Source organism: Abramis brama (assembly GCF_963993115.1).
Source record: "Abramis brama genome assembly, chromosome: 5".
Lineage (NCBI taxonomy): Eukaryota > Metazoa > Chordata > Actinopteri > Cypriniformes > Leuciscidae > Abramis > Abramis brama.
Window position 1 is genome coordinate 14,306,843 of NC_139967.1, and position 17,374 is coordinate 14,324,216.

Consider the following 17,374-nt stretch of genomic DNA (forward strand, 5'->3'; position numbering starts at 1 on the left):
AGGCAAGAGTAGCTCAAATTCAAGTGGCTTAAATAGTTGCAAAAAGCATTTCAGCAGATCCAAAAAGTTTAAAGTGTCACATGGGCAGTTACGTATCGTTATGTCAAGCCAGCTATAGGCAGCTCACAAGGTTTTGAAGCAAGGCTAGAGAGATGTTGGTCATTCAAAGGCAGCATCATCCTCAGAGGTGTAAAGTCCAGGTTCAGAAAGTAAAAGTCCTCCTCAGTATTTTGTTCCAATCACCTGGATTTGCTAATTCAGACAGGAGAGAGAACTAATTAGTGAAATCAGCTGACTGAGTTTATGGGTGGAATAAACATATGGCAGGACTTCTACTCATTGGGCCCTGGATTTCCCACCTCTGATCATCCTTACTGAAAAGAAGCCTCAAAAGTGACTAATTTGAAATAGGCTACAAGTAAAAAGGTTAAATAATCACTTATGCCCACACAAAGAGTCTCATATTAGCATGTTGCTAAGCTAATAGCTTGATACTATCACAATAAATACACAAATATTAGTTGAAATAAAATGTATGTATTTTCAAATATATGAAAGACTGGTGAAAGATTAGATACTTTCAGTACAGAATAATAAAATGTAAATATTTTAAGCAGTCTAAGGAGAGACCAAACCCACTAGATTTTGGTCTTTTGGAACATTTTGGTCACATTTTGAAATGCTGCATGACCAGAGACAGACTTTCCCTCAGAGGGAGACTACAACCTCTGCTTAAAATTGACATGAAATGCAAATTCACCCCATCTATTTTCTAAATGTATGTTTTATGTGAATGTTTTATCCATGCATATTATTATTATTATAATTATTATTATTACTGACCTGACCTCATAATCACTACAGTCAGAATATCATATCTCCGAACTTCTGGTAAAACGACAGAATTCTCTAGTGACGTATGCTGGACATCTACAATAATTTATTTAGCTTAATAATCCATCCACAATCGACTGCAAGTTCACATTTATTTTTGAGTGCAAAGCCCACATCTCGCTAACGCTAATAATTTAACTTTCAATTCAACTCCATCTGCAAAGTCCAGAGCGGGTTTACTATATTGGAGGTTTGTGTGCAAGAAAGCAAAACAAAAACAGCATTTTCCTTAGATGAACAACCAAACAAATACAAAATACGCACTATGGCTTCCTTGTCTTAGGGCGCCTTTTAGCTTTAGAAGAACATAATTACTTCATTAAACATTGAACAAAAACATGTTTAGCTGGTATAGACCTGACATAGCTTTAAACAGAATAACCACAAAACATCAACTTCCCTTTTTGCATTCCTCACAAGCTCTCAACATTTACACAAAGCTGAAAATTAAGAACAATTCTGCATATTCATTGGTCCATTTTAAGCATCATACAACATATTTTACTTACGATTGGACTCATCACTTAGTGTTTCTTACAGGTTTGATTACATGAACTCTGACAGAAAAATTACTGTGCATATAATTTACAGCGCAATAGTTGTACAGATTTTTCTTGCTAAAGCATTTCCGTATGTTCTGTATGAGATTTTTTCATCTGTAAAATAATGGCAGAAAATATCCTTTTATTTATGACAAAATTTGCATTATTTGGAAACAAATCTTATAAATGGTTGCGATAAATGTTTACAAATCAATAAGAGGAATGATGAAATAGGTTTCGTTAAATGGAAGCACTTGTGATATTCGTATCCGTGAAGACCTGAATCAAAAACTAATAAGGCATAAACCACAGATTCCGGTTTGTAGACACAAACACATTCAGTGAATCAGAATTAAACAGCTATGATCTGGATTCCTAATACAGACCTTCAATGCGATGGATATAAACTGCGGACTAAACTCTGCCTCCTGATTGGCATAAGCCCATTTTTGGGATTTCATAATCAAGCCTCTACAAAAAGAACAACAATTTCATTTCATGGAGCATTTTAGTAGGGTAAGTAATGTCAGGTGACATGTTTAATGGACTGAGATATTTTGAACGAATTCTCAAACACCATAGTTTGTCAGCAGTTCAACAGCATAGCACTTTGATTTCCCTTAGAATTATCCCACTTTTTGTGGTTTTACATGTGCTTACGTGAATTAGGTCAGGCTGGGAATGAGAGCTGGAGGAATATTCTGAGGTAACTTAAATAAATAAAGGCGGCAAAGCCTTTTCATGCCATCAACCCATCATCCCAAATCACAGGTGCCATTTATATTATCATTTAGAATATAATACCTCATTCAGTTCTCTATATTCCATCATAATACCTTCATCTACATTATATCACCTGTCCTCTATATTACATGAATAACATCTAACACTAATCATTTATTTGACATTAAATAACCTCATACCCGTTTTACTTCTTTCCTAACACTATACAATCTGAATCATTTTATACCTCAGTTCTTTTTTTTTGTCCCTTTGACCTGCATATGTGCATTTGTATTTAAATTAAACGATTTCCTCATCTTTAACAGACATAGAAGTGTTTCACAAACACTGACCTGTAGAGGTTGCACAGAGTAAGAGAAAGAGAGGAGGAGGAAGGGCTTATGGCTTTTAGGGCAGTGTTTTGCTGTGATTGCTCTGAAATAGTGTTTTACTGTGCGTCTTTAAGCTGGTTTTTACGTGCGTGTGCGATCAGAGCGTTTGTGTCAATAGCCCGTTCGAAGAAGCGAACGACAGACGGTTCATTCAGGAGAGATGCGAGAATCTGCTCGAAGGAGAAACTCCAGTCCCCATCTCTGACCGTGGAGGGTGAGCTGGATATGTCTGTTGGTGTGTCCAACGCAGGGCTGCTGGTTCCGGTGGGACTGCTGGTGGGCGTAGAAGGGCGCGAAGTTGAGTTTGGGGTAATGTCAGAGCGGGACGGGACGGTTTCATGTTGACTGACCGGAGACTCAGTGTGGTCCTGGGTGCCTTCACCCTCAGCGATGGTCTCGGCCTCAGGGCTGGTGGGTAAAGTTGGGGAGGTCTCTGTCTGAGCCGTGCTGGTGGGTAATGTTGGGGAGGTCTCTGTCTGAGCCGTGCTGGTGGGTAATGTTGGGGAGGTCTCTGTCTGAGCCGTGCTGGTGGGTGTAGTTTGGGGTGTTTTTTGCGGGCTGCTCTGCTGTAGCTTCCGCCCCACCTCCTCCATGCGCAACAGAAGACTGGTCACTCGCGCCACGGCACGGTACAGACTCTCCTCCTCCTCATCACCGTGGAACACACCATACAGAGTCTTTGTCAAACGAATAAACTGCACCTGGAACAAATACAGTCTATTTAATTGATTTGAACTGCATTTACATGGCTTCACATTAACCACAACAAATATGTTCAGCAATGGGCAACATTCCTATTACACTTCAATAAGATAAGTCTAAACTTAAGTTTGAGGGCAAGAACAAGTTGTGCGTTCAGGACAAAGAACAGCGAGACTCACAGACTATGCCAGAGAACAGGAATAGAACCGCACTGAACAATGTTAGTCAGTAGAGAATGGACACTGTTGACACAATTGTCAAAACACCTCAATGTATTTGTGGAATCAAGGACTAAGCAAACCAGGTGCTGTACTCAAATAAGCATGAGAAACCGTCTTGATGTCCCAAATTCATTTCAGAGATGATATACTCATATTTTAATAGTACACTTACAGTATTTGTGTAACACTACATTCATTTAATAGTTTTTAATATATATTATTATTATTTACATACGCTGCCTTTTCAAAAGTTTTTTTTTTAATTAATACATTTATTCTACAAGGAAAAAGGAAAAAGGAAAAAGTGACAGTAAAGAATACAAAAAAATATTCTCATCATACTTTCTAAATATATTTATAAAAAATGTATCCCAGTTTCCACAAATATATTAAGCAGCACAATATTTTCAACAATGATAACAATAAGAAATGTTTCTTAAACACTAAATCAGCATATCAGAATGATTCCTGAAGGATCATGTGACACTGAAGACTGGAGTAATGACGCTGCTGAAATTATAGCTTTGCCATCACAGGAATAAATTACATTTATTTTTTACAGAATAAAAGTTATTTTAAATGGTAATCATATTTACACAATATTACTGATTTACTGTATTTGATCAAATAAATGCAGATTTGCTGCACATATATATACACACACACAAATAAAATAAAATCTTGAACCAAATAAAACAATTCAATAAAATGAATCTGACTACCCAAACTTCCCAACACTATATATGAGAAAGAGGGAACTTTATGAGAGAATATTTGATTATTGCCTTCGCTCAGCTTTCAGACGATGTGCACAATGTTAAAACAACAAGGTAAACACTGGACAGTTAATAGCGATGCTACGTTTGGTTAATGTACACAGATCAGCAGTGCATAAAGTGGAAAATCTCAGCATCACACAGAAAAAGTTAACAGATAATGTTCAGTCATTATTAAATGGCTGGATAATGCCATTTAATACCATTGACTTTTTCCTTTTTCCTGCACAAAGACATTGCAGATTTATGTACCCATTAAATTCTGACCATGTTTCATTTTTGTGTGTGTACCTGATTAATTCTGGGCAGATCTTTAATATTTTCATCTCTCCGCTGCAAGTCTTCCTGCCACTGTTTCAGATATTCTTGCAGATCTACTTTGGCACGACCTGAAGGGCAAAATACATCCGATTTTTATACAGTTTCTGATTGGTTGATCGCAGCATTCTGTGGTAAAATATTTTTGTATAGTATACTCATTTGACATTTCTGTCTGCCAACCAATCTCTTTCCTTTCACATAATCCAATAATTTCAACTCATATCAATATGTTCTGCCCATCCATTTATTTGGTAAGTAGTCAAGTAAAAATGCAGTCATTTGTTTTTTGCACAGTGACCCTGACCACCCTGTTATGGTTTATTTTGTGATATTGTTTGATATGATGGTGGAGAACATGATTATAGGACATGGATGAATACTCCACCTCTCTCTGGACATTTTCTGATCACTCCATCCTCTGCAGAGTCTACAAGGAAAAGAGGAGAAATTGTACAGCCACAAAACAGCGACACTCACATTAATGAACAGATATACATGCATACATATAGACATATTTTATAATCTTCTTTTTTAGGGTGGGCAGGGATTTAAGCTTCTGCTTCTTGATAAAAGAACAAAATTTAGTGTGTTTTCTAGAAATGAAACTTTTTTGATGTTAGCTGATTAGTTCCTCTTAAGCACAAATAAAAAATACTACACACAACACACAAACATGAAAATAACACGTAAGCACACAAAATATATCACAAACATTATAACACACCCAGAAGAAAGAAGAAAGAGTAAAAAGAAAGGCATGAGCCACAGAAAGGAGTGAAAGCTGACCAGAAAGACGAGTGGAGAAAGAGTGATCTTCAGCTGGAGGAAAAAATCTAGACGACGGTAAAATCTTACACTCCTGGGTCCCTGAAGAAACACAAAATATGAACATATGCAGAAACAAACATTCTTCTATTTTTTTTTTTTTGCACTGGTAAAAAAAAAGCCATGATCTGTTGTAAGTTATGGACAAATCTGCACTTATCAAAATGGCCTATTTTTTATTATTTTTAAAAGGCGCCCAATTACATCAAGATTGATGGGGATTTAGATAAAGTGGTGTTATCTTCGTTGTTACAAAACCAGGCGAGTAATCCAAAGGTTATTGGCTCATTTTACACAGGTCCCATATCACTATTATGGCCTTCTTAGACTAGAAGAACTGTTGCCATTGCTGTTTAAGTTCCTTTGGATGAGAAAGTGTCCAATAAAAAACTAACTAACTAACTAACTAACTAACTAACTAACTAACTAACTAACTAACTAACTGTTTACAAATAAAGAGAATAATGAGGGGATGTAGAGAGGTTAGATATATAGATTATACAGGGTTACAGAGGGGTCAGATACTGTATATAGATTAAACAGGGTTATAGAGGGGTTAGATGACATATAGATTATATATCTGACCCAACTATTACCCTGTATAGATTATAAAAGGTTATTGAGGGGTAAGACTTCTAGATTATACAGGGTTATACATGGGTCAGATATATAGGTAATTAAGGGTTACTGAGGTATAAGATATACAAATTGCGTAAGTTCGTAAAGGGGACAGATATACAGAGATGAATCTATAAAATTATACAAATCATTGCACAATCATATACATACATAACCATATCATTATGTTCACACTAAACATTATAGCACAGTGGCAGAGATCAGAGAATTAATTTACCTGGTTGAAGGTGTAGTTTGAAGAGAAGTTTTAGTTTTTCAGTGAATGATCGGTTGTATAAGATATCTGCAACACACACACACACACACACACTTGAATGAATCTGACAGATTGGAAAGCAAGCTGCTATGTACTGAGGTGAAAGGTCACAGGGCAGAATTAGGCTCCTCTTACCCAGACCGCATATGAATTCTTTAAAGGTCACAAGTCCATCTCCATTCTCGTCCAGAATATGAAATGCTGATCTTGCCAGCGAGCATGCGTGCGTTTGTGTGGTCCATGGCAGCAGGAGGTTAAACAGGCAACTAAACTGGGACTGATCCAGCTGATACTGGTCCAGATATGGAAGGCTTGGGTCATGGTTCTGCAGGGCAGGACTACACACTGACCAGTAACAGCTCACAAAGTGCTGCCTCTGCAACACACAGACATAGACACTATATATCCATATGCCCACACTCACACATACTCAACAAAAGACACACAAGCACACACAGTTCATGTGGCAGCGGCCGTATTTTGAGGCCTTTATGTACTGAAAAACTCACCTTAAAAAGCAAGTAGAGCTCGTCCAGCTGAGCAGCACTGAACTTCACACCTTGAGCAACAACACGCAACTGCAGTAATAAAAAAAAAAATAACGGACTATTAAACAATTTACCAGGGACAATAAACTTTACTGCCACTGTATGCAAACAATGTGTAAAGAAGAAATTATGCAGATTACACCACATTCCAAAGTCCAAAAATACAATACAGCAATACTGAGAACTATCATTACAATTTAAAATAATTGTTTTCTATTTTTATATATCTTAAAATGTAATTTATTCCTGTCATGTCAAAGCTGAATTGTCAGGAGCCATTACTCCAGTGTCACATGATACCTCACAAATCACAGAACACAAATCAAAGAACAGAAAGAGCACTTATTTGAAACACAAATCTTTTTTAACATTATAAATGCATTTACTGTCTCTTTTGATCTATTGAATGCATCCTTGCTAAATAGATTCATCAAATCTTACTGATCAAAATCTAATTTGCCATGAAATTAATGAATGTAGTTTTATAATGCATTTTTGTTTCTTTATTTGTATATATTTTATATATCTCTATATAAAGATTTATATATTATATAATATAATATACTATATTATATAACGACTGTAAAGGAATAAGGTTCACACACATTTGTACTTACTACATTTTGTTTTGTTGTGTCCTCTAATGTCTGAATGACACAAAGCTTGTTCTTCTTCCGCATGTTTTCCACTTCCTCTGTTCGAATGTCTCCATATTTCTGAAACAAAGACAGCTCATTATTAAGTCTGTTTCAGGCCTGTCAGAGGGGGGTTTCCGTCATTCCGCCAACACAAAATTTACAAAAAACTATAAAATCTGTCAACCTGAGTACAGGTGTTAATTGTCAAAGTATTAACAAAGACATTACATTTAATCATTTAGCAGACGCTTTTATCCAAAGTGACTTACAAATGTGACATCCCTAACATGTTTTTTTCTTTGTACAGATTTTAAAGTTCACTACAGTGTATTAAAGTGTGCAGATTCACCTCGTACGCCTCTTTGATGAGATCACAGATGTCAACCTTTTGTATTGATTTGTCGTTGGTTGTTGCAGATGCCTGCTGCACGGTAGCTGGTAGAGGACTGTCTTTATTTGTGACATTGTCAAAAAACCTGAAGGATAAAATCAAATATGAAGACAGATCGAGTTTGTAAATATAAAAATCCACTGCAAAAACCAAAGATGCTCTTTACAATTAAACAGCAGCTTGTCATCCAAAGACACTCTGTAGGTTCGGTCATCCTGATCTTGGCTGATTGAATTACCGGTACACAGCATGGACAAAAGATCCATGTTGTAGTAGTGGTGGTAATAATAAACATACATGCAAATTGATTGACAGTGGTCAACCTCTACTATAAAATGCTCACCTCTTATGTTGCTCATAAGAGGCAGACAAGCCACACAAATAAAAGGAACTGATAGAAGGAACAATCCAGCTTGCTACTCACATGCTTGGCTATTATAAAATGACAATCACCTGTTGAGGACCGTGACAGCTTCTGCGTCGTCATGGCAACAAAGCAGATTGTCCATATTGTAATCGAGCACAGCAAGGCCAAGCTGCAGAATGGCTTTGATTCCATCATAAAAGAAGCAATCGACAACATTCACAGCACTCTCAATTGGCAGTACACTGATAAAGAGAGTCAGGAACCATGACAACGACACTGACGAGAAGAACGACAGGTCTGTCATGTGTTCCGTCAGCTGGGTTAGATGCTCACGGATCAATTCCTCGAACACGGCTTGGTCCACCAAGGCACCTGGAAAACATACACACGGAGACTTGAATAATACTGTAAGCAGGGCCGTAGCTAGAGGATTCGGGACCCCCTGAAAAAATAATGAGGTGGGCCCCCACCACCCTCCACCAATATCATATACTGTACAACAGATGAGCATGGAGGCCCACATTTAACAGAAGATGGTGATGTTGTTGTAAAACCTTTATTTTAAAAGTTAAATGTTTATATAAAAATTACAACTAATAAAAACTAACAAAAAGCAAGAAATTGTTAGATAATAATAAAACCATTTTTAAAAAAGTAACAGTCCCCCCCCCCCATCAGTCTGTTATAATTCATAAATCAAAAAGTAAACATTTAGAAACTGACAAGAATGCAGTCAAATTTTAAAAATAAAATCATTTATTGTCTTATTTTTTAATAAAGATAATATGGAACTGGTAATATATGATTAAATAAAGCTAATACATTTAATCATCCAAGTGCAGTGTGTTTTCTTGTTCCCAGCGAAATAACAATACAACCTGTCTTCAATCGACTGGGATACAACAACTCTCCTGGCCTCCCTCTCATTCTTCTCATGGCGTTTCTGGTACCCCGATTTATGTTTTCCTTTCCCCAACATTTTTCAGTCAGTCAATCCCCTGCTCTTCCACCAAGTTCATCGTTAACTTTACGCAGCTGCCGCCTCAACTCTGATTGGTTCTGTTCACGAGCTGGGGTGGGACTTACAATTTTATTGGGTCCATCTGATGTTTGTCACGGACTGAATAATTATTAAATACTTTAGATCGGACTAAACCATTTTTAGGGAGGTAAGAGAAGTAGATACAGTATTTGGAAAAAATATGAAACCAAATTGCATGTTTTTGTGGTTTTCATTTAAATCTCAGGCATACAACTAATATAAATATTAGAATTATTCATACAACAGGGGCCTATATAGTATAATTGCTGGATTTAATTGTCACCACCTTTCACCCCACTAGCGACGGCCCTGACTGTAAGCAAAAATAAACATTTGATAATTGTAGAGCACACCTCAACAAAGCTCAGTAATAATAATTCACTTCAGTTGTGAGGACAAGTAATTACGACACCTTTGGCAACCTGCAAATTTATTAAGATGATTCAATGACATTCTGGGTATGAGAGGTGTATAACCAGCTCTCACACACATACCAATAATTCTGCGATTGAAGTAGTCTGGGAGCATTCGTTCACACACAGCAACCAGCAGCCAGAAGGCCTCTTCCTCTTTAGCATACAGCAACAACACCGACGTCAGGATATTCATCGCCTGGACAGACCGACATATAAACATTGAGTGAGAATATACACATCTTCTAAAGCTAAATCATGTTATAATATTTTAATAATCTGACTTCTTACAAATAAAAAACGTAGTCACAATATCTTTCAAATGCATAGACTTCACTTTGCATATTTTCCATGATTATACTTTGCATAAACAAAGTGTTGGATTAACAAAACATTTATATTCCATGTCATTCCTGTTTTGCACACAAACATTTTTATATGAGGCTCCATAGTTCATGTTATGTTCTTTATTACCATAGATTTAGCTGTTTCTCATTTTTCTCTTGTTTTGTTAAATATCTGATTTAATATCAAATATTGGTGCAATGTGCAATAAAAAATATTTTTGTGCTGATGTTTATGTGCATGGTAATGAATAATTGTGTGTGTGATAGTCTGGCAGACAATGCTCTATTGCTGTGCAAAAGCAGGATGTTGCGCACAGACATACACCATCATAAAGTCTGCTCCCTTTGAAGCTACAACTGGTCACTTAAACACGACACGATCATCTAACTGACATTTAACATGTGCTAAGTGAATATTTCAAAAAATTCTATGCCATGAAAACACTAGACCATTACAAACCTGTATGACTCTCTGAGATTGTGTAGTCAATCAATCAGAGTGCAACTTGATGGCTTTGAGAAAGCTTTTAAAAAAGATTTGTGCACAAGAAGCATCAGATGTCCTGTGAACTGTACCATCTGATGCTGAGACCATGTGTGAAGACTAAATGAAAGAGTCACGTGTGCGTATACCTGGCAGTAGCCGATTTTGGGGTTGCGGTGAGCATAGGCAGTCAGGACGCGGCGAAGGGCCGAGATTCCTGTGTCACTCTGGAATGCTGGGTGTTCTGGGAGAGAGCGATGCAGATCTCTCTCAATCTCATCACACGCGAGTGAGCTGCTGCCCATGCACTCCTCCAGCAGGCGCCCGTAGTACCCAGGGTGAGAGGTCATGTCATGCACTGCACCTATAACACAAGCAAACATACATGTACAAACTGCAGCACACACCTACTGTGCACACACACACACCTACTGTACACACACACACCTGAGAATAGCATCCACAGTTCTCCTCTGAGAGTCTCTGGAACTCCTCGTACAATGAGATCACGTGTTTTTTTGGTGCAAAACATTCCGGTTCCACGACCATATTCAGCGAAGTGGATCTGCCACGACTGCTCCTTCATTCGCTCCTTCAGCTGTCAACAGTGGGATCAAAAGTTTGGGTCTGTAAGATTTTTTAAGGATTTAAAAAAATAAGTATTTTATGCTCATAAAGGATGCATTTATTTAAACAAAAAATAGACTGTTTTCTATTTTAATAAAAATGTTCTTGTGATGCCAAAGCTGAATAATTGCTCCAATCTTCAGTGTCACATGATCCGTCAAAAGTCTGTTGCTCAAGAAACATTTCCAATTATCAACAATGTTAAAAACAGTTGTTGCTTAACATTTTTGTGGAATCTATGATATGTTATCAGAATTCCCTAATGAATAGAAAACGTCTTTACTGTCACTGTTGATCAATTTAATGTGTCCTCACTGAGTAAATATATTCAATTCTTTCAAAACAAAAATAAAATATAATCCCAAGCATTTGAATGTTAGTGTATACCGCTTGCTTTGATTCCATTAATCCTTCTTTACTTAACTAACGTTACACCAATATTGCAATAAGGTTACCATTTTGGGGTCAAGGTTTTCCGCATCGTGTGGATGAAAGACGTTCATGAGAGCTTCCGTGCTGACGGCTTGACTTTGCCCCACCATCACACCCTCCTCATCCTCGGAGAGAAAGACACACACATACAAATTAGTGTCCAATAAGTATCCTCTGGAATTTGTACAGTTTTTTTTTTCTTTTTTACAAAATCATGCCATGAAATGTGGGATATTTTTATTTTGAGACTGCCTGTGACATTTTTAATTGCTATGGAATATATATAATAATGGTATTATCATTGTAAGATATGGTAAGGTAACACATAATTTCTTTATATTAGTGGCTGTAGTGTAAAGGAATTACCGGATTACTGATACAATGCTGGGGGCTTCCTGCTGTGCCACACTTTCTGCGGATGGTGGCAGCAAGTCGCTCAAAATCCCGAACCTCAGAAAAACGCAAAGCTCTCTTGCCACGCAGACACACAGTCAGGGCACGACTACTGCGGTCTGGCAGCTCCACACTAAACACCTGCAGGCATACATTAATGCCATAAACACACAGAAATAAGCAAACACACTGATTACAAAAGAAAACTTAATTTTTCAAAACTCCCCAGCCACAAAATATACTTGAACATCATTTCTATTGAAACTTATGTCATGTATATAAATAAATATATTTGTAATTACATATTTGTAATGTTAATGTTGTAATTTAGTACATATAAAGTATAACTTTAAGTGTAATATATCATAACACACTACATAAATTATAATCAAGTACTTTACATGTGCTTCAGTTATGTTAGTCAACATATCAAAATAAGCGTACTTTTCTAAAAGAAAATCAAAGTTAAACTTTTAACTTTTTTTTATATACTTTTAAGATTTGAAGTACATTACAAGTGCACATTCAACACAATTAAGCATACTTCTTTTTCTTCACCATGACAGATTTCTTAGCAGTTTGCAGAAAAATCAGCAGCTTACGCACCTCCCATAGAGGTATAATGAGATGGCACTGAGACCCATCCTGGCTTGCAAAGCACAGATAGTTCTCAGAGACACAGATTTTTCCAAGCGCATTCATGTGGCTGAATGGAACCCAGAGGAAACTCTCGTACACTTCACAAAGGTTTTCCTCCTGTGGCAACCGGAAAAAAGCTCGGAATGACTGATTCCGTGCATGTATTTCCAGAGCCCTGCAAAGATTACAGTAGAGTCAGACATTGTTCAGTAAAAAAACAAAGGTAACATTCAGAGGAATAAAACTAATGCACCTTTGCGTGATGTGAAGGGGGTTGGCAAGTGGATGTTCAGCATTAAATGTTTCTTTATCGAAGAACCGCACAATGGCGTAGTCGGCCAGCTGCTGCATGATCAGATACGTCTGCTGGAGTCTCAGGAGCATCGAAAAGAAATGATCCTCTCCACGCACACGCACACGGATGCTCTCTGTCAACATCACGCTTGACGTACGTTCCAGACGGCTCACTTCATCCCAGGGATACACCCGTTTCACTAAGCAAAGAAATGCATAAACCATGAATAATATTTTGACTGATGCCAACTGTAAAAGGAGGAAACCACAATATTTGAAGTGCTTAATAGAGTAATATGTGACATATCTTGTCATGAAATCCTAAGTCATACAGGTTTAGAACGACATAAGGATGAGTACATGATGACAGAATTTTCGTTTTTGCGTGAACTATCCCTTTAGGACTTTACTATGTAAATGTCCTCAATTATGATTGGTTAACCTCTTTGCATGTGGAAAAAATGCCATTTCCAAGTTGCTAAATAATGAGTACTCATTGCTATGTAAACTTAGGTATGATAATGCAACTTAGTTACATGTTAATACAAGGGTTCAGGGGGCCACAAGATGCTGAAAATAACAACCAATCATATTATTTGAGAAACAACATCTTGATGTCAAATGCTTTATATATTTCTCACACGTATAAATACACGGGTCTTCATATGAGAAAATACATTGCTGCTATTATATTTTAAGAAGTGGCTCCCTGGAAAAAGGATCATGTCATGCCCTGTTTACACCTGGTATTAAGATGCGTTTTGGTGGATCGGATCACAAGTAGAACAGGAAGACACATTCCTGTTTACACCTGGTGCTTAATCCTTCTCTTTTGTCCACTTTTAACCACTTCTGTCATGATTTCTTCAAGGGGACGGTCTATGGGCGGGTGAATGTATGGGCTTTTTTTAGATCTTTTAATCTAATGGACATAATAAGCTTGCACAATTTACATATGAACGCAAAACGAGACAATGGAAAACATACAAAGAGCAGCAGCTTTGATTTCTGCTCTGACAGTGGCAAGACCACGCCGTCTTCAAATCGAACTTGGGTCTTCAGCTGACAGTTTAAATACGGTCTGGCTAGTGCGCTTGCCATAATTAGGTCAGTAGGCGGAGAGTAGGCGGCCTTTTGCGGGTGTCCACACTATGAAAGCAATCTGGTATGTGTTTTCGACTACCTCTGGAAGTGGTTGAAAGTGGACAAGCCCAAAACGCTTTAGACCCCATTTACACCTGTATTTTGTGATCCAATCAACCAAAATGCATCTTAATACCAGGTGTAAACAGTTGCCATAATATATGTGGGGCTTTAGCACAAACAGATTTAAAAAACACTTTGTTAATACACGTAATGTTTTAACATCATGCCCCCATAAAATGGTACTGTAATAGAGCTTGTGGCATTATGCGTAAGCAGGCCAGCATGTTTCTAACCCTCATTTCCCAGCATATAGGAGTAGAAACACAGGAAGTTGGTGCTGAGGTAGATCCAGCCCTGGTTTGGCACTCGTCCTCTCCAGTAGCTGCAAGAGAAATATGTCACAAGCTTCTCTTTCTGAGGCAAAACAAACAGACGTTCAAAGCGCAGCACTGCCTCCCGGAAGCGTTCGGGATCTTCCTCGTCATCTGCGGATGTGCCCTCCTCTGCTATCAGACCCTACACAAACAACATACCACCACTAAAGTCAACACAAGAGCAAATGCTGGGACTAATATCTAAAATACCACAAAACACAAAAACAGGGGAAAAAACATTCAAAGGTATATGGGAGCCAAATAACCCTCTCACCCTTATCTTTCCCTGGACAAAACTGGTGATGTCTTCACCAGAGTCAAACACAGAGAGAGTTCTAATGATGTTCTGCTGAAGCCAGTCCCAGTGCTGTGAGATCTCCTCTAAAGATGCTCCTGTACACACACACACACACACACACACATTATATCAGGATCTGAATGAGCCCTCACATATACATTAACACTGTGTGTAGCATCTCTCTCACCACAGGCAATGATCCAGTACACCTGAGAGTCAGGCGTCTGGTGTAAAATGCGAAACGGGGCAACTTTGGCTGTAGAGTCAAAAACTGTGTCCAAAGTTCCAACCAGCAGGCCTAAAACAATGATGTAAAACAACAAACATAACATTATAAAAACATCTCCCTGAGCCTAAAATGTGGCTACATTTCTTAAAACCTGCAGTCTGAATTGCAACTGAATGTGGTCAGTTTTTCCATTTAAAAAAACTGCTGTTCTTTTGAACCTTCTATTAATCGAAAAAGCCACAAAAATATTAAGCAGCTGTTTAAAACAATTATAAAAAGAAATGTTTCTTGAGCACCAAGTCAGCATATTAAGGCCCATTCATACCATGACACGCCCACAAAAGATAACTATAAAAATAATTATATTAGCATCCACACCCACGGATAATATTGTTGTATTTATTATAAGCACATGCTGCAGTTTTGTCATCTGCCGCTTTAAATACTAGTGCACATTAAAGCAGGACGGATTCTCATTGGTTGTCAATGTTTTTATCATTCATCAGCTGGAAAAGGTTTTTGTGAAAGTGATTCCAATAATATCTTTTATATTTAGAATTTTTTTAAAAGCTATCTTTATATAGGCCTAGCTATAATGAAACTATATTGTTATCATTATAGCTATAGAATAATTTCTGAAGGATCATGTGACACTTAATGACTAATGAAAATTCAGCTTTGCTATCACAGGAATAAATTACTTTTTAAAATATATTCACATAAAGATATATAAAATATATAGCATAATATGAGGTTTAAATGGCACTAACTTTTTGCAACAAAAATTCTGCTTTGCCATCTCAGGAATAAATTACATTTTAAAATATATTCAAATAGAGATATAAAATATATAGTATAATATGAGGTTTGAATGGATTTACTTCTTGCAATGTTTCTACTGGGGATGTTAGCAGGGACAAATTATTATGATAGTCACTGCAGACATGTCCTCTCTGCACTGCTTATACACACTGCTTCAGAAAGAAGCTGCTGTATTATGGCTCTTAGTCATGAAGCAAAGGTTTCCATGGTGATGAACTCCAAAAGGGGAAAAAGTCACTAATAATTAGAGTAAAACATACAATCAGCTCACCAACCATTCTGGCCATATGTTCCTCTGTACTGGAGGAGACTCCATGACAGTATGACTTTTATTACTAATTATTTATTTGTTTGTTAATAATATTAAACAGTTTTTTAGCACCACTTCCAATGGCATAGCTGTGGTCCTGCTTGCATCTATCTTTTTATTTGTATACTCTCGGTCAATTTGAAATGGTGGATCAATTATAAAAAAACTCTGAATTATTAGTAGTAATTTTAGTAAGATTAGATATATACTGATATCACTAGAGCTTCCATGTGAGTGAACATAATTTCTCAAAACTTAAAAAAACTGTTCAGTTGTTTATGTGTAAACCCGTTTTTATGTTAGCAAAAAAAGTGCACCTTTAAAATAAACAATGTAAATTGGCTTACAATGGCACAAAACTTGCATATCACTGGCCTTCTTTCAGATGGACTTTGTTAAGACAACCTCAGTAAACAGTAAACACGCTGAATCCACCTGAAACCTAAATAACCTGACGTCACAGCATGACGCAACAACTGCTGTCAAAGGAGAGATGAAGTCAGATCTACCTAAATATTCTCCGTATTAAAACCGTTTAGGCTTCAGCTTCTAAACATATAATGTCTGGAGGAATGTTGCATTTTTAAGTACCTTTACGCACACGGTCAGTTTACCGCAGTGGTGACGTCAGCACTCAAAAGAGCACATCATCAGACCACTGATTGCGAAACTTGCAAAAAACTAAAAAATATACCTTAACCCTTGACCTGTTGCAAAATGACTTTTGGTTAAAACAAAATCAACTGTTTGGAAAACCATCTGAGGTGTATAATTTAAGGTGTAACACCGAAAAAGACGTCACACTTGGATACTTATTTAGCAAAATTATTAAAGCATTACAGCCTTTCATGTTTAGAGCTTGCACACGGATATCCGCGCGTTCGCGGTAACGTTAACGTTACCTGTCAATCCTCCGCTGTCCTCTCCGGATCCGCGTCTGCGCTGCAGCACGAAGTAATCGTTGGATTTCTCCGTCACCCATAATTTCAGCGCGTTTTTAAGAAGCACCTCTTCGGGTTTGAGCCACATGCTGGAATTTGTTTTCAGAAATACGCGTCCTCTTGCATGACACTCGGATCATCTCAAGCGCATACACCCATAGATTTGCGTGTTTGCTCTTGGACCGCTTTTCCCACGTCGACAGAAACTGAGCCAAAGACAGCGACACCGGCGCCAGTGGGATTGTAGTCTTCCACATCTGCCCCGCTGAGCAGAGGAGAGCGCTACCCTGAAAACTATCGACTACATTTCCCACAATCCCCGCTCAACCTCATGACTTTGTTTCAAAT

The 17,374-nt window shown here is 37.6% G+C and overlaps 1 protein-coding gene across 2 annotated transcripts; it reads right to left on the bottom strand.

The window, feature by feature from the left end:
• Positions 1–920: 920 nt before the first annotated feature.
• On the bottom strand, positions 921–17,288 carry tbc1d8b (TBC1 domain family member 8B). 2 transcript variants are annotated; one of them, XM_084115831.1, is made up of 21 exons: positions 16,988–17,288; positions 14,912–15,022; positions 14,701–14,819; positions 14,346–14,568; positions 12,866–13,106; positions 12,580–12,787; positions 11,947–12,114; positions 11,604–11,705; positions 10,969–11,119; positions 10,671–10,885; positions 9,772–9,889; positions 8,322–8,607; positions 7,827–7,953; positions 7,457–7,555; positions 6,801–6,869; positions 6,427–6,667; positions 6,253–6,318; positions 5,358–5,438; positions 4,957–4,998; positions 4,542–4,639; positions 921–3,252 (listed from the first exon to the last, which is right to left on the bottom strand). In XM_084115831.1, the coding sequence occupies exons 1-21, from the start codon at positions 17,112–17,114 to the stop codon at positions 2,608–2,610; spliced, it is 3,537 nt and encodes a 1,178-aa protein (XP_083971957.1). In that variant the 5' UTR covers positions 17,115–17,288; the 3' UTR covers positions 921–2,607. The 2 variants fall into 2 exon arrangements, with proteins under 2 accessions (XP_083971957.1, XP_083971958.1); XM_084115832.1 differs by lacking the exon at positions 5,358–5,438.
• Positions 17,289–17,374: the final 86 nt, after the last annotated feature.

Excerpts from the sequence above, each read along its gene's own strand:
- tbc1d8b (XM_084115831.1), bottom strand. The coding sequence starts at position 17,114 with ATGTGGCTCAAACCCGAAGAGGTGCTTCTTAAAAACGCGCTGAAATTA. Across the intron at positions 7,556-7,826 it reads TCATCAAAGAGGCGTACGAG|AAATATGGAGACATTCGAAC; the intron begins GTGAATCTGCAC and ends TCTTTGTTTCAG. Across the intron at positions 5,439-6,252 it reads CAAACTACACCTTCAACCAG|GGACCCAGGAGTGTAAGATT; the intron begins GTAAATTAATTC and ends GTGTTTCTTCAG.